Source organism: Trichoderma citrinoviride (genome assembly GCF_003025115.1).
Source record: "Trichoderma citrinoviride strain TUCIM 6016 unplaced genomic scaffold BBK36scaffold_5, whole genome shotgun sequence".
NCBI classification, from domain to species: Eukaryota; Fungi; Ascomycota; class Sordariomycetes; order Hypocreales; family Hypocreaceae; genus Trichoderma; species Trichoderma citrinoviride.
This window is the reverse complement of record NW_020194713.1, coordinates 1,668,646-1,688,299: the sequence shown is the minus strand read 5'-3', so window position 1 is coordinate 1,688,299 and position 19,654 is coordinate 1,668,646. Positions and strand designations below refer to the sequence as shown.

Genomic DNA, 19,654 nt, shown 5'->3' with positions numbered 1-19,654 from the left:
ACTCAAGCCCCAAAGCCAAAACATCACAACACCGCCACCCCTAGTTCTCAATCCCACCCCATTCACCATCCTCCTCACCACCCGCCTCCTCCTCCTGCTCCTCTCCCTCCTCCTCACCACCGTCCTTCTTCTCCACCCAAGGCAGCCTCTCGTCATCATAGCTGTCCGCCGCCCGCTGCCTCACCGACTTGACAGGACACCTCTTCAAGCCCTCCACCAACTCCCCCACAAACTCCACAAACCGCCTCGCCCCCTCATTCCCCTCCGCAGCAGCATCAGCAAGCACGCCCTCCCTCTCCAGCTCATCGACCCACACGTCGAGCACATGCAGCCTCAGCCCCAGCGCAACCCGCTGCTCATCCTCCTTGTCAAAGCACCACCCCGCAAACACCCTCTTCACGCCCTCCACCACATCATCATCGCCACCCTCCTTGTACCCCCTCTCCCTGACGACCCTCAGGTGGGCGGCGAACACGCGCCGCACGAGCAGCAGGAACTTGTCCAGGCGGAGGGCCTCAATGTGCGGCCACTGCGTGCCGAGGACGCTCCAGAAGGCGGCGCACCAGGTCTCGACGCAAGGGTCCCGCAGGCCGTGCACGAGGTTGGCCAGGTCCGCGGCGAGGGCCTGCTGAGGACGCGGGCGGTCCGTCATCCAGAGGGCGTAGTAGAGGCCCGTCCAGAGCTTGCGGGCGTCGAGGGGCGCGAGGGAGGGGCGGGAGGAGAGGAAGGACTGGAGGGATGCGAGGGACTCGGTGCGTGCTTTGCGGTCTGTTGAGTTTTGTTAGCAGATGATTGTTTGGGGGGCGGGGGAGGAGAGAGGGGAGAGAGAGACGGACCGCTTGAGGCGAGGTTTTTGATAAAGGGCATTTGCTGCGCTTGTTGCGCTGAGACGGCGTCGGCGGCCATTTTTTGTGGTAGGACGAGGTTTGAGGTTTATATGTGTTTCTGCGTGTATCGAGTCGCGAGATTGAATTGATCGGAATCTTTGCCAAGAGAGGTGGAGGTAGGTGTATCGAGGTTGGGCAGTGGATGGTGTTGGTGAAGAGAAAGACTGCATGTAAATTTTAGACGGTTTAGAAAAAATCAAGGTGAGTGTCGGTGAGCGGTGAATGAGGCTCCACTTGGGCTTGGCTGACCGAGATGGTACCTGCCCGTATTGATGGCAGCTGGAACATGATACTGCGTCTTAGCTTACAAAGTTGTGATATTCCAGAACTGACAGCAAACCATTCACTGCTGAGCATTAGTAATTTCATCCATCTCCTGTCCAAAGGTAGTTATCTAGGTATCCTCCCGCATTCCGTATCTGTAAGATAAGGCAGGTACGTGAAATCCTCACGTTTGATTCCAAATGCCATCTTGCCCCGCCAATCGGTACGTACTCGGTACCTGAAGCAAGCGGGAGCTCGTCACAAAACCCCACATCCGTCATACCGCCAGCCCAGGGAAAAAGAGTCACAACAGCGAAGCTCGAACCCAGCAAAAGACACCAGACGAACAAGTTCTATTCCATCTACAAACCCGACTTACCGCAAACACAGCAACGGCGTCTCTTGTCTATCTGACCCCCTTCTCTTCTCCAGTTCATAGTCTCGGAGACACGAAGCCTCTTGTTTCTTGATTCCCTGCATCGACGTCACGACTGTTTTACCTCGACGTTCCCAGCGATAGCGAGCGATACTACAAGAAATCAGCATCCTGACGGAATACACTCGACATACCTCCTCTCATAGTCTCCCCCAAAAGAAGACATCTTACCCTGATACTTCAACCAAAAAAAAACAGCCCATCATGTCCACCAAGCGCATCTCCAAGGTAAAGCCAGCCCCCCCCTTCTTCCTCCCCCCATCACCGCCCATCACCAACCACCACAACTCGTCACAAACCATCTAACAAATTTCTCTCTTCCCCCCTCCCAGGAATTCGCCGAAGTCTCCCAGAACCCCCCCGAAGGCTTCTCCATCAGCCTCCCCCCCTCCGCCTCCCTCCACACCTGGCACATCGTCCTCTCCCCGCCGCCCTCCACGCCCTTCCACCCGGGCCGCTTCGGCATCCTCCTCAACCTGCCCACCGACTACCCCTTCAAGCCCCCCGTCGTCAAGTTCGTCACCCGCCTCTACCACCCAAACGTCACAAACGACTCCCTCGGCAACGTCTGCCTCGGCATCCTCAAGCCCGAGAACTGGAAGCCCAGCACCAAGATCGCCGCCGTCCTCGAGGCCCTGCGGAACCTCCTGATCGAGCCCCAGCCCGACGACCCGCTCGAGGAGAGGATCGCGGACGAGTACCGCAATGACCGGGCTGCGTGGGAGGCAAAGGCCAGGGAGATGGTGAATAGGTATGCTCTGGAGGAGCCTGTTTTTCCGGCGTCATAGAGCCATTTGCTGCTGTTTTTGCTTTCTCTTTTCTCTTTGTGTTGTGTGTCTTTTATTATGTTGTTATGCATAGGAGGTGGTGCGTGCAAATCCGAGGGTGGAGGAGACGTTGGGCGACGTTGGCGAGGCGATGGATTCTTACTGGGATTGGTCTTCGTCTTGGTTGAGGTGCAAGAACAGGAGGAGCGGTATGGTTTGGAGAGAATCCACGATGGGCAAGTCTCGTCGGTCTGGCGAATAGGCTGCTCATCAGCGCGTGGCAGATGGCCAGCAACACGTACGATAAACGTCCACAAGATTGAAGAAAAAGCGGCATGGCGAGATGACCATCGACTGCAAGATGAAAATATAACAAAACATAAGTTTGCGCTGGTGAATGTATTTATGGTCAAAAAGGAGATAAATAACAAGAATGCTTCTTTTGTACTGCTGTCCCTGTTCCTTTGCTTGCTATGAAAGGACAGCCGGCAGGGGGCCTCTCGTCCAGAGCACAAAGACACGAACTACCAAAGACTTCCATCACCAGGCACTCAACTACAACTCAATTCCTACCAACTACATACATGTACAATCACTCACGCACAACGCTGTAGATCAAATCTTCGTTTCAGAAATTCATCATTGGCCGCGCACAGGACGATTAATCCTCGCGCACGCCAGTGGGTTTGCCAATTACTCCCTCTTCCAACCCCAGATTTTTGTTGTGTCCTAGTCTATCCAGATTCTCAAAACAGTGACGGAGTAAAAAAACGAAAACAGATTTTTGTACATTCCCATCCTTCTATGCTGCGCAGCCACAAGATGTAGAAAACAGAGAGAGTAAAATGAAAATGAAATGAAGAGATGAAAGAAAAAGAGGCAGAAAGAACTCGACTCTTCTTTCGTCTCCTCTGGCCAAAGGCGCCCCTTTTTCTTTCTAGTGTTTGCAACCGGCATCCGTCGCTCTAGTTCCTCTAACAAGGGACCTGCCACAGGTTGCAGCCGTAACCGTCGTCATGGTATTTTGAAACAAGGGGAGCGCCTGTATATGATCCGCGCACCCCGTATGAAGATCAAAGAGGTATGAAGAAGAAGAAGAAGAGCAAAAGAGTCAAGTAGGGAACAAAGGAGAAGGTGAAAGTCGGAGAGGGTTGGAGAAGAAGAGAAGAGGTGAAGAGAAGAGGTAAAAGAAAATGCTAATGCTTCATACAGATGCATCGTGGCCATTCTCCAAGGCCACACCTGGCATCTCCCTCAAACGCCTGCCGTGCTATGAATCGAATGGAAAAAAGAAGAGAAGAATTATAGTGTATGGGAATAGAGAGAAGTGAAGATGAAAAGGTGAGAAAGAAGATTAGAACAGACACAAGTGGTATCAATGCAAACAAGCCAACCTCCCCCTTGTAGGTATTATGTGGCTATTTCTTCAGCCCACCAAACAGGCCGCCGCCCTTTCGCTCCCCGTCAGCCTCCTTGCCAGTCGCCCCGGTGGTCGCAGCTTTACTGCGCGATCGCAGGAGGAGATCCTGCTGCGCCTTATCGCGTCTCTCCTGCCGGCGCTCTTCAATCACCTCCTGACTCAGATGGTTGAAGCCGTTGCGCCGCTTGAAGCACGTCTCCAGGACCTTGTTCGCGTCGAGCATCTTCCGAGGCATCGATTGCACCACGCCAAACATCTCCATCGGGTCCGCAATCGCCTTGATTTCGGCCTCGCCCAGCTTGAAAATAGCCAGGGCAACTCGGAACAGCGTCTTGGAGCCCTCGTAGAAGAAGACGTCCCACACGCGCAGCGTCGTCTCGATGGGGAGGGTGCCGATGTAGCAGCTCATGAACCACGCCGTCATGCACAGGGTGATGGGAGGCAGCCGTTCAGACGACAGCGCAAGGTGAGTGTCCTTTTTCTTGAGCCGAGGCGTCAGAGGGTTCAGAGGGTTCCGAACCGACTTGCTCGTCATGGGTCTCGCCTGCGGGTCGCTGTTGTCCAGCTCTCCTCCAATCTTGTCCCATACAGCAGGCATCGTGTCGCGGATCTCCGTCATCAACACGCCAAGGTCCACCTTGGAGCCCTCCAGGCTCATCTCGTGCGTGCCAGGGAGGTAAATGTGCGTAATCACGTTGAGCAGCCAGAAGGCCTGCTCCTCTGTGTCTACGAACAGCAGCAGGAGGCCGGCAATAAAGTTGAGGCTCTGGCAGTATCCGATGCGGGGGTTGTAGACGGCGAACGCGAGCAAAACGCGGCGCAGGGAGGCAATCAGCGGCGGCTCGCCCTCCAAGCCAACGGGACCAGGTCCGCTGCCGTCGAGGGCTGCACCCCGCACCGTGGACTGGCTCGCCCGCTCGCTGCTTGTCGTGGAGTCGAGCATGTCGGCGGTGGCCTGGGAGGGCTTGAACTGGATGTTGTCGGGAAACGTTCGGTGCAGATCACGCTCAATGGCCTCAATGTCGACGTGCTTGGCTTGTCTCAGCAGCAGCTTGTCGTAGAGACCTCCGTGCTTGGCCAGAATGGCCGGTCCGCCGGCGTAGTAGAACCACGCGGCACCACGCCAGTCGGGCGGGATGCCCTTTCGTACAAACCGCTTCGTCTTGGCGTTAGGCGCCGGGAACCGCTGGGGGCGATCCGTCATCAGGGCGCTGTCCTTGAGGTAGGCAGTCCACTTCTTGCGGCGGCGGGCGAGATACTGAGAGTACACCTTGTCCCAGGCATCGTACTGCTGCCGGGTGATGAACTGGTTCTCCTTCTTGAAGCCGTACCGATCGCGCGAACCCGGCTTCTCGGGCTCGGGGGCGGGGAGGCGCACGGATGGAGAAGGGGATACCGATCGGGACTCGGGCATTGAGGGCGGCGAAATGTGCGACGGACTCGGGCTGGGCGTGGCGGCGCCTCTGGCGTCGATGCGAACGCCGTCCGAATCTACCGAGGGATTCGACTCGACCGTCCTCGACGAGTCGCGCTTCTCCGGAAACTCCAGATCGTGCTCAGGGTCGTGGTCGAGATCATGGTCATGGGTGAGGGCGGGCACGGTAGACGTAAAGGCGGCGCTGGAGAAGAGCATCTTGGACTGCCTAATCTCCATGTCCAGTGCGGAATGGGTCGCCGGCACCGGAGGCACGGGGTCGGCACTGAAGTCCTCGCTGCGAATACGCTCAGGGCCCGGCTCGGACCTCGAGGTCACGGGGCGCTGCATGACGCTAATCATGTTGTCAGGGACGTGGTCGGTCTCAGTCTCGGCTGAATCTTCTTCTGTTGCCTCCTCCTCTTCCTCCACATGAGTTGGCAGCGGCGCGTGTCCGTGCTCGACGCCGTGTCCGTGCTCTTGTCCGTGCTCCTGCTTCAGGTCCTGTTCAGGCTCCTCCTGTTGGCGGTCCTGTTCAAGCTTCCGCTCAAGCTCCTGGTCCTCCTCTTCGCACTCTTGTGGATATTCCTGCTGGTGCTCTGGCTGTTCTGCTTCTACCTGTGCTTCGTGGGGATACGAGTCGTATGGAGAAGGGCCGTAGCCAGTGTTGTACTGATCGTCGTAGGGGTAGTGGTGGTGGTCGTATGAGGGTTGGTGGTGGTGGTGGTAGTGGTGGTAGTCGTCTTGGGAATTGCGGGTGCTGTGAGGGGGGTCAAAGTAGTCGTTTTGGTTGGTATTGTTGTTGTTGTTGTAGTCGTAGTCGTCGTCGTCGTCACAGAAGCCTCTCTCGTACATGCCCATAACATCTTCCAAGCTCGGTTCGTCGGCGTCGGCGTCGGCGTCGGCGTCTGCGTCTGCGTCTGCTTCAGCCGGTGCGTCTGCTTGTGCGTCGGCCTCGTTCCCGTAGATGGACGGGACGGAGCTGGCCTTGGTCAAGACACTGCTTCGCTCGGTGAGGGCGGTGCCAAAGGCAGACGATGATGTAAGCTGGGACCTGTAGCTGGATCGCAGTTCTTCGTCGCTCATCCAAGGAGCTGGCCCACCGGGCGCGGCAAAGTTGACCGGACTGTCAATGCGATTGTGATGGCCCAGCTGGGGGCGAGGGGCAGCGATTGGAGGTTGTGCAGACGTGCCTCTGGACGATCGACTCGATTCGAGATACTCGGCAGTAGGGGGAAAGGATGGAGAGATGGCATAGGAGAGTGAGGATTTTGAGGAGACAGAGGGACGTCGGGGGTGCTGCCAGGAGGGCGTGGAGGCAGGTGAAACGCTGGTCATCTCCGGGATGCGATCCGAGGGAGGGAGGGAGGCCAGCCGGAGGTTACCTGGGCCGCCGACAGGGGGCGACCTAATACTTTGCTTCCGGGGTCTAGAAAAGTTCTCGACGGCAGGGGTCTCTGGCGTGCGTCCCGGTGCGTGGGCGCGCATGGACTTTGTCATCAGGGCGCCGCCGGACGAGTCGAGCTGCAGAGGCGCGGGCAGCCGTCCTCTGGCGGTGGCCATGTCCCTGGCGGGCACCGACGTCGCCGTCGCAGCATGAAGCTGAAGCTGGTGATGATGCTGGTGCTGGTGCTGGTGCTGGCTGGCCCCGGGCTGCTGTGGCTGGTGGTGTGGCGACGAGGCCTCGTCGAGCTGGCCGTAGCGGTCATACCAGCTGTTTTGTGAGGGCGACCGCGGCGGCAGCGGCGACATTGGGCTTTGCAGCAGCATGCGGGAGGAGCCATTTGCGAGCGAGTCCCAGCGTGGGGAGATGGGCATAGGGGAGAGCTGCGGCGGTCGCTGGCGATCGCTGCTGGCGCTGGCGGGCAGCGAGGTGAGAGGCGGAGGAGGAGATTTCATGCGGGATGCGTAGAGCGGCGGCTTGGTGATGCTCTGCTGGCGGCCGTGTCCGCCAGCAGCGTGTGAGACGGTCATCGAGTTCATGCCTGAGCTGTCCTTGCTGTCGTCGTCCGAGTCCTGGGAGCCCAGCAGCGACGGCGGGAGGCTGATGCCGGGCTCGTCGAACCGCCTGAAGCACGTGAGGCCGTCTTCTGCGTGATGCCGAGAGCGAGACTGCGCGCGGAACCGACGCCAGACCGCCTCGACAGCGACACTCGAGATTCGAGATGGTCAATACTGGAGTTGAAGAGGGCGCCGCCCCGTGCCATTGCCGCCCGTCGCACGCAAGTCGGGGGGATCCTTTACGGAAAGTTGAAAGTCGCGGAGGTTGAAGTTGGGGAAGACGGTGCGCTTTTCGGCTGCAGCTGCAGATGCACCCAGTATTACCTACTGTAGGTGCTAGTCTCAGAAGAGCTTGCAGCTGAGCGCAGCCGGCAGGTCAGATCAGGGCAGGTCGCAGGATTTCGGGGCTGAGCTGCATGCAGCAGTTGAAAGGGAAAAAGGATGAAGTGCGTGAATCTGGAGCTGTCACTGGCATAAAAAAAGACAAATCCCCACCGGTCGAGAAGAGAAAGGATCGATCAACGAGGCGGTTTGTCCAGCTGGTCGGTTGCTATACAGGATGGAGCTTCCCCCCGGATAAAAGAGCGGTAGCGGACGGCCAGCAGCTAAGTAAGGTACAGACAGAAACAGAAGCGAAGTCGACGCGTTTGAGGCGGAAACGCCCGGTTTCTCACGCAGCAGCAGGATCAGAATCAAAATCAGGACCAGAATGGAAATCTCCTTACGGCACGCTTGGTGCATGCAAAAGACAAGAGACTGGACGCAGCTCGCTGCAGCCTCAGCTCCCGAGTGGCGGAACGGCTGGTGTTGAGGCGGATGCTGGTGCTGGTCACTCGTCGTTTGTCGGCGTTGGGCGAGCGTCCAGCAGGTACAGGTTGACGTTGCAGGGGTGACGGACGCCACCGTCATCGAAATTCTACAACCCCGGCCGAGGACGAGTGGAAAAGAAGGAAAAATTGGGAACGGCAGCAGCTTATTGCTGGTTAGGGAGCCCGCTGTCAGGAATCTGTCGGGTCAGCAGCAGGGCTCCAGGAGCGTCCGCAGCGCCTCGGACGGCGATGGGCAGTCGAGTGAGGGTTTGCGGAGGCAGAGCAGAGGACGAGGGCGAGAGGAAGGGAGAGAAGAGAGAAGAGGCAGGTTCTCGGCCAGAAGCGCTGGCTATTTGCTTATGAGGGGTCTGGCTGAAGGTCATGTAGTATGGATGTGATTGCGAGCTGGAGTGCAATATCGCCGCCGCCATTCATTCGCTGATGAGCAGCGCCGAGAAAAAGGAACGCCGCCACATGCATGCAGCCTGCACTCAATGCATCTCCATGGTGATGGTGGTGGATGATGGCGGCTCCCTACAGCAGCTCCCTAGGGAGGGGAGGAGAGGGGGGAAGGGCCGGGGTCATGTTGCTGGCTGCAGGCCGCTACAGCCCAGGCCACTACAGGTCGTTACAGGCTGCTGCAGGCGGTAATCTCTGCTGCTGGCGGGCTGCCCAGCGCCGAAGCCGAGCGCCTGGAACTCTCGCCTGGTTGAGTCAATGCTGCACTGCATCTCCAAAGCAATTCGCACAGACAAGACGAACCGGCCCAGACGACATCAAAATCCATCATCCCCTGGACAGAGGCCACGAGATGACCCCGGCAGCCCCGGCCCCAGTCGAAAACGGTGGTTCCCCCCCTTTACCCCGGTCACGAAAAAAAGCCTGGAAGAAGATTGGAACACCAGCAAGACCAGCAAACTGCATGAATACCTTAGCCGCTGGTGCCTGTACGCTCTAGCGCTTCGGGCCCCTCCATCCCGGCCATCCGACCGCCGCGGGCCTTCTGGGAGATCCTGGCTAGCAGCAGCCAGGCATGAAGAGGGACATGGAGCCTCGCTCGAGCTGTGCTGGGACCTGCATTGGGGCCGCTGTGCTAGCATTGGATGCTATGCCTTGTATGCCCAACCATAACTGCTAGCTGGGCTGCTAGCCAGGGACCAGCGCAGTTGGAGCCGCAGCTTGACAAGCGGCTTCTCTTCCAAGATTCTCTTAGTCGCCTAGCATTGGGCGGGCAAATTGGAATACGAAGGCGGAACACACGGGATATGGAGATCGAGGCCAGCAAGGGCAGAACAAGAAACGACCAGAAGACATGTGTCGAATGTCGAACGATGGCTTTTCTCTATTTCCCTTCTCCCGTTGATCAATGGACTGAACCGGTTCGTTCTTGCCATGAAGTCACTTTATTCAGATGGCAAAGACTGATTGCTGTCGTCATGATATATGGCGCACCTACTCTTTTCCCGCTTCAGCATCAATTCCTCGGCATGTGCGTTCTTACGTAGCATTCAATCACAAGCACGGCAGGTTACGGAGCAAGGCCACGTTTCGAAACAAATTCTCCGCGTGATCTCACACAAGAACAGCTGCGTCAGCTGCGTCATCGCTGCATCGGCACATGCGAGCAGCTTTTTCATCCTGTTGATCCTCGGTATCTTGCCGTTTCTGGGGACTTTTGTGATCAACCCTCAATGCGTGACTGCGGCAATGGAGCACTTCGTACTTGAAGAACCAATCTGTAGCCGTGCGCGTTGACAATACTATACAGGACATGGGGCTCAAAACAAACAAACATCAAGCTATCTGTTGTTCCTCGACGCAGCCCTACGGAGGCTGTTGGCTGTGTCTTGCCAGGTCTCATGATGTCTCTTGAGTGTCTCGCACATTCTTCCGTTTGAGGAGTGTTTGGGATGACGGCAAAACAACACACCGCAGCCTAAGACGTCTCGAGTAACTCGTAACTCACTACAATTATCAATACTATTTCACATCCCCGACGATGACGGCTCGATGATCACAAATGGAAGAAAAAAAGAAGGGCAAAAAAAGTTCCACAAGGTCTATGCCGACTCCTGGCTCATCTCATCTCATTTGCTTGTACCCAGCAGTGCGCAGGCCCCCTGTCACTCAATTTTGCTGTCATCGCGTACCCCATCTCACTCATGCAAGGTACAATCGAAAAGCACGGGTACCCGGGATATGGACGAATGCCCTCGAATTGTCATCAACAAGGAGCTTAAAATTTTCAATCTGGACTCTCCCTCTTCTACAGTAATACTTCGGCTTGCTCTCTGCGGTAGGTCGTTGACAGGATATCGGAGCACCGCGATGCAAGGCACAGGCGCCCTGCATTTCCCTGAAGCGTACTCCGTACATGTCTCAGGACGTTAGGTCGTGCGTTTGTGAGAGTCGCCATGACGGTCATAACCGTATGATGTTTGGCTGGAGTGCATGTTAAACCGCATTCCGGAGTTGCTTCTTTTGGCTCATGTTCAGCTCATGAACCCTTGGCCTGTTCAACACTTTGCTTGATAAGTGGATTACTTTACGTGTAAGCCGAGCCACCTCTTCATTCTCCGTACATGAAGTGTCCATTCATAAGCGCAATGCTTTTTTTTACGAGTACATGCAGTACCTGAAAGTGCCCCCACCGACTCCCGAGCCCTTCTCCTTGGGTTTTCCATCCTTTTCTCGTCCCCTGCTGCCAAGATATTCCTTTCCACTGGCATCCTTGACGGCCAAATTTCCTGGGCCACGCGGAGAATCTCTCAATCTCTCTGCTGGGAATAATTGCCTAGAGCACCTTGGCAGTTGCCACGATCCTTCGGACCTATTCTTCCTCATCCTGTAGAGTTAAATTCAGAGTCCAGGATGATACCGGGTGTCGGTAACCGCTATTACCTACTGCCAGGGCCTGCCTTACCCGGGGAATTGGCTTACATGTAGGTTGGAACCGCCGAATTTGCAGTAAGTGCTCGTCTTTCAGAGCATCGTGCGTTCCATATTGTGTGCTCTAGTATTCACATGCATGTCTGCAAGCCTCCATGCTCTCCTTTTGGTCACGCCCGAGCACTGAGGCAACAACCTGAACCTGACTCGTGCCTTGGGACAACCTGAGCGCAAATTTCTTCTCCCTCGCATCATTCCGCATCATCAGGGGCCTGCTCCCAAACAGAAGCGGCCAAGCCACCAGCCGCAGCCGCAATCCTCTGTCATGCTGTCGCTTAACACTCGGTTCTTGTTAGTACGCGAATATGACAACCTCAAGCTCATGTTGTACAGACCATGTAGGTAAGCACCTGGCAACCACATGCAGCTGCGAGAGCAAGGTGCAGTTGCAGCACTCCGAATGTGTCAATTGGATATGTAATACCGCCTCATGACCTCTGTATACGTGTATGCGACGGATGCGCAACATCAAATGACTGCTTGTTGACCTCGCTTCTCTGCATTGCGTTGCTAGCCGCTTCAAGACAGAAAGGGCAAGCAAAGGTAGAGGCACACAAACTCTACCTACCAACATACCTACTGTATGCAAATCTGGGGACCCCTCAGATGTCTTGTGAATTCGAGACCGCTGGTTCTCTTCTCACCCAAAGATGATGGACAGAACTGCCCTGGGCAATAGCCGCCGCTGTTATCTAATCAGCCCTGGACGCAGTTGTGCCTCATCTCGGCTGGTGCCGCTTCTCCTCGACCATTTCGAGCCTCAATTTCAGAAAGCACATAATAAGAGCGACGAAACTCCTCATGCCGCTTCGACACCACGGCTCCTTTCCCACCCTCTGTCCTCATGTCGCCATCTAGAGGAAAATTTGGCCCCCTCCCCTCCCTCACAGCTTCGAGTGGGTGTTGCAGCCTGTCTCTCTCCCTTGCATATCAGATTTTGCCAATCACCGCCTTAAAGTGCCTCCAAGCCCCCCGCCTCGGCTCCCTTTTGATGGGATCATGTCCAGCTGGCCATGTCCTGTCCTGCCATGCAACCCGCAGCCAGCCAGCCAGCTAGCCAGGCCGTGGGCAAACTTTGGCGAATGGCGCTCCTGGGCAAAAGTGACCGGTGCGGCTCCTTAATACCGATGATCTTCTTTGGCTCGACAAGCCCTGGGCAAACAACAACATTAGTTGCCACCGGGATGCTGCCGCGGTGTTTGAGATGTCTATGCATGTCTCACTTGCTTGAGCGCAGCAGCAAAGAGAGACAAGGAAAAAACAAGGGAATAGTGAGGAGGGACGAGGTAAGAAAACTGCATGGCCCCTCTGATGTCGGACTCGAAAGACATGCCAATGGTGAAAGGCGTATACATGTTCTCTCACGTTGCAATGTCTTCATGACTGCAACTCTTTAACCGCCTTTGACGGCCAAGAGAGAAGCATCACCGATTTTTGGAGTGTGCCGATTGGGGGCATCAGCTCTGGTCCTCTTGTACCTGAGATTGACCCCAATATTGCATTATTGGTCTCGTCACTGGGTATTTATCCCGGGCACACGGCCTGAGGGGGTCTGCTAACCGCTTGCCCACCCGGCAGGGCAGCCTTTGCTCAGATAATCTCCTACGTGAACTTGCCTTGCAACAGCATGGCCAATTTCTCACCAAGTCGTTCCCCTACAATTGCCTCATTCGACTGATTCTCGGGGACAGTTGAGCACATAGTCCTATCCTTTTCACATCATCAGGAGATTAGATGGGGGTGATTAATTGCAACGGCTTGGTCCAACTGTAATAGCCCTGTTCTTAACATGTGAACGTTTACCAGGAGTCTTTGATGGTATAAGTCACATGCGGTCATGACTCTTCGAAGAGAACTGCTTCCAGATGGATTATCAGCTTCCATGTTATGGACCAGCCTAGCCTACACTCTCTGTCCCATTCATGATAGACCAATCCACACGTAAGGGTCAATCTCGAGATTTTGAAGTCGTCGTAGGGTGTCTGGATCATGTGCTGCCATGGTTGACATTCTACCGCAGACATCTGGCTACTTATCTTGGCCTTGTCGAGCTGATCTCGCCTTCGCTAGGCGAGACTTTATGTATTCTGGCATGTTCAAGAGAGCGTCCCGGATTTCTTTATGCATGACCATTTCCCAATTCAAAAACCCTCACCCATCCTTATCTCTAGTCCATATCCTGTTCTCCCTCCGTCTCTCTTCCCCACGCCCTCTTTTCTTTTTGGACGATATCCTGCAATCCATATTCGTGCAGCCTTATAGCCGCACAAAGGCCTTCACATGATAAGAGCTAACCCAAGATATTACGCCGCGGTAGGGGCAGCGTGTTTCATCGTTCATAGACTCTGATAGAGACTAAAGAGCCATTGCGTTTCCCGGCACTTGATCGATGCTAGACATGTACGAATTCCGGGGACTCTCCAGGTGCTAAGTAGTATTCACCATTCAATCGTGGCCAGCATCGCATGGCAACAGGCAATAGTCACGCGGTACCTACCTAGTATGTGTTGTAGCCGTAGAGCCTGGTCAAGGCATTGATCATTCTGTAGAGAAACTGCGATCACTTCATGAGCACGGATTGGCGGCTCATTGAGCAACTCTTCCTGGGCGTTATATAAGGAACACGTTGAAAGCCTCGTCCGAAAGGCGTGGACCTCCTTCATCGGCCACAGAAGGCAGTGTAAGAGGATTGCGGCATTTGAGTCTCATCGTTTGAGTGAACGTTACGCATCGTGAGAAGTGGCAACATGGAAGCCCTTTTTACCCCAGAATTGTAAATTGTACGGCAGACCGTTGCTGCGAAAAGCTCCAAGTGGATCATCTTTTATAGTGCCGCCGACGGCCGAATAGCAGAGAATGTGGTGTCTAGAAGGGGAAATCGGCCAGGACAACGTGCATTGGTGCGGCCCGGCGATAGGCAGGCAAAGGTAGGCGACCCGTTTTGTTGTGCATCAGGGGGTGCGACAGAGGGGGGGAGAGAGAGACAGATAGAGAGGTTGTGAGAGAGAGTCCCCCCGCAGCGGATGTTGTTTCCTGGTGGATGGATATGGGCTCACTCAGCAGCGAGTCTGGCTGTTCTTTATCCTCGTGCTACTCGCTCCCTGCTTTTCCTCTTCGTCGTTCTGTTGAGCTTGAATAAGAGCATGAGTAATACTTACTCCGTATGCAGCATGAACCTGCGGCTGAAGCGAGGTGCAGCAGGCGAGAGATTAGCCAGTTGAGAAAAGGAACATGAAGCTGAATCTCCGTGATCTGCAACTCTCCCACGCTCGAAAACTCAGTCTAGCCGATGAGAGAATGAGGAGAAAAGGAAAGCAGGAACCGATCGATTGAGTGAGCGAGCGTCACGTGGCTCATGGATGATACAATCCGTTGATCGTGATGACGAAGCTGCAGGTACGTAACAAGAGGTACTCGTGCTTTTGCTGGCCGAAGCTCGCTCACTGCAGCCCACTTCGTTCTTCTGCACAGTCTGTACATTACCTATGTATGGGGCCAGACGATGGAAATGCGCGGCCAAAAGAAAAAAAGAAAGAGTCGGAGGTACCAAATCGCGTCCAGCTTGTACTCGTACTTGTACTGCACCACCTCCGCAGTGGACGGATGGCCCTCGTTGGAGCCTTCAGAGGCTCACCATCGGCTTCTGCCCCAGCGCATTCAGCCCGCCCGTTTTCGGCCTAGAAAGCTGGAGATGCGCCGTCGTACCCCGGAGTGATTGTATCCCACATGCGCGTCTTTGCTTTCTCGGAGCTCGCCCTCGACGGACTGCAGCGGGCCTGATTGGCCATGGGAGCTCACTGGTCGGTTCCCGCCTCGTTAGAAACACGCCCCTACAGACGCTGAGCGACAGCAGGATTCTGTTTCCATGCTCGGAGCCACCAGCCAGAGGCTCAGTACATACAGACAGCACATTAGCAGCAGCAGCAGCAGCAGCAGAGAGGAGGACTCGCTTGTTGTGGAAAAGTACACGTACAGGTGGCTGGGCTTGGCTGGGCGTCTCCGATCCCCTCCACATCCTCCCACGCCGGGCCTTTGCTGCTCACCCTCACGCCTCATCTGGTTCTCGCGCCCACTTTCTCGCTTCTCACTTTTCTTCTGTCTTTCCTGGTCGTTGGCCTCGGGTCCGTCTTTGTCTCGCTGCTCTTGTACTCACAAGTACGTGTACCCTCTGTGGTCCACCCTAAGCGCCGCTCAAGTCTCCCGGAGATGCTGAGCTTGCCGGTGACGACGCCAGACCTCGCCTGCTGAGGCTGGGCGCAAGCCCACCGCCGCGACTCTGGGGTACCTCGCCGCCGTTATGGGGGTACTTGTCTCAACTTGGACGTCACCTCGCGGCAAGGCGACAAAGAGAGAGACAAAGACGTGAGGCTCTTCGTGCCATTGAAGCGTTGCAGCTTCCCTACCTTGGACAGCGCATCCTGGAGTCGTAGCAGTGCAGCTGTAGGTCAGCAGCTGCGGTACCCGTCGGTACCCTGTGAGAGCCGGTACTGTCGCAATTCCTGCCCCAAGCCTCTGCTGCCAGAACTGGCTGGTCTGGAGACTTGAGGTACCGCGCAGCGTGTACTTGTACCGGTTGGAGTAAGACTGGCCTCCCCCTCCCTCCAGCCTCTAGGTAGAGTCTAGCTGTCGCGCTCTCGCAGTCTGTCACTCCCCTACCTTGTCTTTCTTTTCTTCCCCTTCTTCTCTCTCTCTCTTCCTCTTCCCTCTTCTCTTTTCTTTGATCCGCCTCACATATAAAAGGCATCCCCATCCCCCCCTCTGCTCCGGACTGTCCAGCGTATCTCGACCCAGTCCTACCCTCTCCAATTGCGCCTCGCTTGTCACTCTCCTACAGCATCTCAATCCGCCTTACACATCAATCTCACACCATGTCCACCCGGAAGCGCACCCGTGACGAGGAGGACGAGGAGGAGCTCGTGTCCCTCCCCGAAGACGACGATGGAGAAGAGGAAGAAGAGTAAGTGACGAGAGACACTGCGTTTTCAGCTTTTGGCCATTGTTGGAACAGTGAGCGAGATGGCTGGTGCTGTCAATTGAGCGTTGCGGTCGGCCGCGTTTCGCACAGGCCGCGTCGCACTCTGGCACCAGTCTAGATAGCTACGAGCTGCTTCTTCCCCAGCAAAACGTCATCGATTGGGGACACCGTGCTAACAGTGTGGTTCTAGATATGTCTCCACCGGCGACGAAGAGGAAAACGACGATGACGACGGAGAAGAGGAGGAGGAAGAGGAGGAGGGCGACGAGGAGGAAGAGGGAGACGCCGAAGAAGCGGCTGAGCCTGCGGATGCCCCAGTGAACGGTGAGTGACGCCATCATCACAGCCCGTCGTCCTTGTCCTGCGAGAGCAGCAGGCGGGTCGTTTCGACGACTCACTACCGCTAATTCCCTCCCATTCTCTGCAAAACCACCCCAAAAAAATATTCCAGTACATAGTTGATTCATGTGACGTTGCAATGACTAACACCTTGAGCAGGCAAGCAGCCGCCACACAAGAAGCGCAAGACCGCTGATGAGGGCGAAGAGGAGGCCAACGGCGAAGACCAAGAGGAGGAGGAAGAGGAAGAGGAAGAGGAAGCGGCAGAGGCCGATGCCGAAGAGGCCGCCGAAGACGAAGCTGAAGAGGACAAGACCGAAGCTGCAGAGGAGACAGCCGATGCCTCCGCCCCGGCCAAGGCCGTCAAGGCGCCCGAGGTGGCCCAGGCGACGGACACACCAGAGCCCAAGGCTGTGACGGCTGGAGGCGACGAGTAAAAAGCGGCTCTCTGTTCTTAAGATCCTGCGACGGTGAACCGGCCTTGATCAATAATGGTGATCACCTACCAGTGATGTACGCTAGCATTTTGGATGCAAAGTGATGTTGACCAACGTCGACGATGCGCTTAATTGGACGCAATGCCTCTATCGATCAATCAGCAGTTCAACGTAAGCAGCTTTGAGCCTCAGCTCTTTGTCGCAAGGCCTGTGACGCTTGACTGGGATGTGTGATGTCGTCTCGGGATGTGCAAGTAAGAAGTGAAAACGTACTTTGAGATGCTTGGCAAAACACGCGTGTCTCTACCAATACAAGAAGCGAGTTCTATTCATCTCGTACTCCGTACACAAAGCGACTCCGTGATTTAAAGCGAAGACCAAATGGCCTGATGTTCATTGTATAGTGAGGGACAACGAGAGATCAGTCTTCATGTGAACAACAATCAAAGTACGTTATGTACTATGGGTTTTGATTTATCGATGCTGAATGGATAATACTCCATCTATCTCCGCGCTCAGCGTAACAAGACAACGCTCTTGTCAATGCAATCCCATGCAAAAAGCGCATTTCTAGCCGCGCTCTCCCTCTCGAACTCAAAGCCATCGTATGCATGCCCGCTCAAGGTTCGCAAAGAAATCAAACAAAGCCGAACAGAACCAAAGAAGCGCTATTCGACAAAAACGGAGAACAAGTGTGACAAAGGAACAAAAAGAAGAAGAAGATGAAGAAGAAAGAAGAAAAACAAATCCAGCCCGCTACAGCTTGTGCTTCGGAGGCTTATTATGATAAGCATCCTCCCTATCCTCCTGCTCCTCCCTCAGGATATCCGCAATCTGCTGCCTCAGCTCCTCGGCGAGCTGCTCCGCCTCGTCCTCGTCCAGCTCCTCCCTCTGGCCCCTCCCAAACATGGTGAAGCTCTCGCGGTAGCGCCCGCTGGCGCGAATCTCGGGCCGCGGGATCAGGTGGTAGTGCATGTGCGGGACGACCTGCGCGGCGGCGGCGCCGTTGTTCTGGACGACGTTCCAGTCGGCGATGCCCGTGGCGCGGACGAGCGCGGCGGACAGCAGGCGGATGCACTCGCCGAGGTCGCGCGCCTCGGGGGCCGTCACGTCGGTCAGCTTGGGCCGGTGGGCGCGCGTGCAGAGCAGCAGGTGGCCGTGGCTGAGGGGCAGGATGTCGAGGAAGGCGATGAGCGCGGGCGTCGAGAGGACGACGTAGGACGTGGGCGCCGACGGCGGCGAGCGGAACGGGTGCGGAGGGTCGATGGGGTCCCAGGGCGGGTGCGCGGCGGCGATGGCGCAGAAGGGGCAGTCTTCCTCGCGGATCGTGGGAGGGGGGAGCGACGGGTCGAACGAGGCGTGCATCTTGGGCGGTGGCCTCTGGGAACTTGTCGAGTTGGTGGTTCCTCGTTGTTTGGTGGTGATGCCTTGGTGTGTGCCTCGGTAAATGGTGCGCCGGTCGAGATGGAGCAGATAGATGATGCTCGTCTCAAAGGGAAGAAATTGAATTGATTGAGTCGCTCGTCCCGTATCTGCTGCTCTGCTCTGCCTTCTAAGCTTGGCCCGAGAAAAAAAGAACAAACAGTCAGCCAGAATCGCAGGGCATGGTTCTTTACGAAGCTCGGGAAGCTTTTTGTCGCAAGGTAATCTCCAAAGATCCCAGCAAAGAAAGATCAAACCCGCTAAGAGATTGCGGTTACGGTACGTGCGGCTAAAAGTCACCACCACATGCGCCGTTGCCAAAACGCGCCTTCCGGCTTGCTGCTTCAATTGCAGCAGCTCAATGACATGATACTTTTGTAATAAGTGTCTCCGCGTTTGTCGGCCCCCCTGCAGTAGCCCAATGGAAGATTCTCGTGAAACAGGTGAGGAGAGCGGATGCGGGTGTATTGTTTGACAAAGGTACGGTTGGATTAGTTGCCGAGGTTGTATGTAAGGTGATGGATGCTATTAAGCACAGAGGCGGACTGCTGCTGCAAGACACTGGTCGACTGGGGCTAACCTGGGAAGACGGGTCGCGCAACGATGGACAAGGCGAATACTAGGGAACAATTCATTGTGCAAACTCAGTCTTGAGGTATGATAAAAACGAGTTGAAATTCACAATTCTTGGATCAACGTTGAATTGTTGAAGTGTAAGGTATTATTTCCGTAGACGGAAAGCCAATTGATCGCTGAGAACGCTGACAGGCTTCCAGTAACTTCCCACTCACGTAAGGCAACGCTCCCTTGGCTGCTCACCGCCTGATTCTGCCGGACAAAATTCTCCTCCACCGCCACACTTTTCTCTCTACTCAACCACTCATCTCCTCCATACAACGTCCCCCGTCATCCCAGCATCCCATACCCCTTCCATCCGCAACCCGCAACAAACCTCGCCAACCAGACTCTCGACCTCTTCCAATTTCTCAACGAAAACAAAAACGACGACGACTATAAAAAACATGCCTCGCGAAGAGTACCAGGTCCCCACCACAACCGGCGCATCCGCCAGCGGCATCTCCCGCGGCGCGACCGGCGGCGAGCGACACGAGAGCCGCGCCGTCATGACCTACATCTGCGGCGACTGCGGCGGCAACGTCACCCTCAGCAAGGACGCGCTGGTCGCGTGCCCGCACTGCGCGGGGAGGGTGCTGTACAAGGAGCGGACCAAGCGGTGAGTTGTTGCCAGGCGGCTTGTCCCTGGGATGAAGAGGCTTTTTTGCTGACTTTTTTGTGGTTAGAATGGTGCAATTTGAGGCTCGATAGACGATGGAGCGAAGAGATTTGCGTTTGGGGAGGTGAAAGGACGTGGAAGGCGGATAACAAGGGCGTTTAAAGAAAATGAGACGACACCATAGACGACACAGGAGTTGGGGAGAATCATCAGGCATCATCAAGAGTACACAGGGAGTCAGATTCTTAAGCTTGGGAAAATTTTTGATATTACTTGTTCTGCATGCGCGTCTCAAGAGAC

General features: G+C 55.6%; 6 protein-coding genes across 6 annotated transcripts; 3 read left to right on the top strand and 3 right to left on the bottom strand.

The window, feature by feature from the left end:
* Positions 1 to 23: 23 nt before the first annotated feature.
* Positions 24 to 906, bottom strand: BBK36DRAFT_1197674 (hypothetical protein; the record flags this gene model as incomplete). Its single annotated transcript, XM_024897000.1, has 3 exons — positions 24 to 40; positions 79 to 768; positions 837 to 906. 3 exons carry the CDS (start codon positions 904 to 906, stop codon positions 24 to 26), a joined length of 777 nt encoding a protein of 258 aa, XP_024751037.1.
* Positions 907 to 1,791: 885 nt separating this feature from the next.
* BBK36DRAFT_1116671 (ubiquitin-conjugating enzyme) lies at positions 1,792 to 2,375 on the top strand (the record flags this gene model as incomplete). The annotated part of the gene is made up of 2 exons (XM_024890259.1): positions 1,792 to 1,815; positions 1,920 to 2,375. 2 exons carry the CDS (start codon positions 1,792 to 1,794, stop codon positions 2,373 to 2,375), a joined length of 480 nt encoding a protein of 159 aa, XP_024751036.1.
* Positions 2,376 to 3,320: 945 nt separating this feature from the next.
* BBK36DRAFT_1135126 (RabGAP/TBC) lies at positions 3,321 to 6,655 on the bottom strand. Its single transcript, XM_024892533.1, has 4 exons — positions 6,518 to 6,655; positions 6,292 to 6,487; positions 6,225 to 6,261; positions 3,321 to 6,188 (listed from the first exon to the last, which is right to left on the bottom strand). Exons 1-4 carry the CDS (start codon positions 6,524 to 6,526, stop codon positions 3,773 to 3,775), a joined length of 2,658 nt encoding a protein of 885 aa, XP_024751035.1. The 5' UTR covers positions 6,527 to 6,655; the 3' UTR covers positions 3,321 to 3,772.
* A 9,151-nt stretch (positions 6,656 to 15,806) lies between these two features.
* BBK36DRAFT_159487 (hypothetical protein) lies at positions 15,807 to 16,698 on the top strand (the record flags this gene model as incomplete). Its single annotated transcript, XM_024897686.1, has 3 exons — positions 15,807 to 15,904; positions 16,113 to 16,246; positions 16,421 to 16,698. Exons 1-3 carry the CDS (start codon positions 15,816 to 15,818, stop codon positions 16,696 to 16,698), a joined length of 501 nt encoding a protein of 166 aa, XP_024751034.1. The 5' UTR covers positions 15,807 to 15,815.
* A 756-nt stretch (positions 16,699 to 17,454) lies between these two features.
* On the bottom strand, positions 17,455 to 18,063 carry BBK36DRAFT_159485 (HIT-like protein; the record flags this gene model as incomplete). The annotated part of the gene is made up of 1 exon (XM_024897685.1): positions 17,455 to 18,063. The coding sequence occupies one exon, from the start codon at positions 18,061 to 18,063 to the stop codon at positions 17,455 to 17,457; it is 609 nt and encodes a 202-aa protein (XP_024751033.1).
* Positions 18,064 to 19,142: 1,079 nt separating this feature from the next.
* BBK36DRAFT_1168090 (hypothetical protein) lies at positions 19,143 to 19,446 on the top strand (the record flags this gene model as incomplete). The annotated part of the gene is made up of 2 exons (XM_024895131.1): positions 19,143 to 19,354; positions 19,422 to 19,446. The coding sequence occupies 2 exons, from the start codon at positions 19,143 to 19,145 to the stop codon at positions 19,444 to 19,446; spliced, it is 237 nt and encodes a 78-aa protein (XP_024751032.1).
* Between the last annotated feature and the right edge of the window lie 208 nt (positions 19,447 to 19,654).

Coding starts and splice junctions, on each gene's coding strand:
- BBK36DRAFT_1135126 (XM_024892533.1), bottom strand. Junction 6,262..6,291: donor GGTCAACTTTGCCGCGCCCG/GTGGGCCAGCTC, acceptor TGAGCGACGAAG/AACTGCGATCCAGCTACAGG. Junction 6,189..6,224: donor AGGTCCCAGCTTACATCATC/GTCTGCCTTTGG, acceptor CGAGCGAAGCAG/TGTCTTGACCAAGGCCAGCT.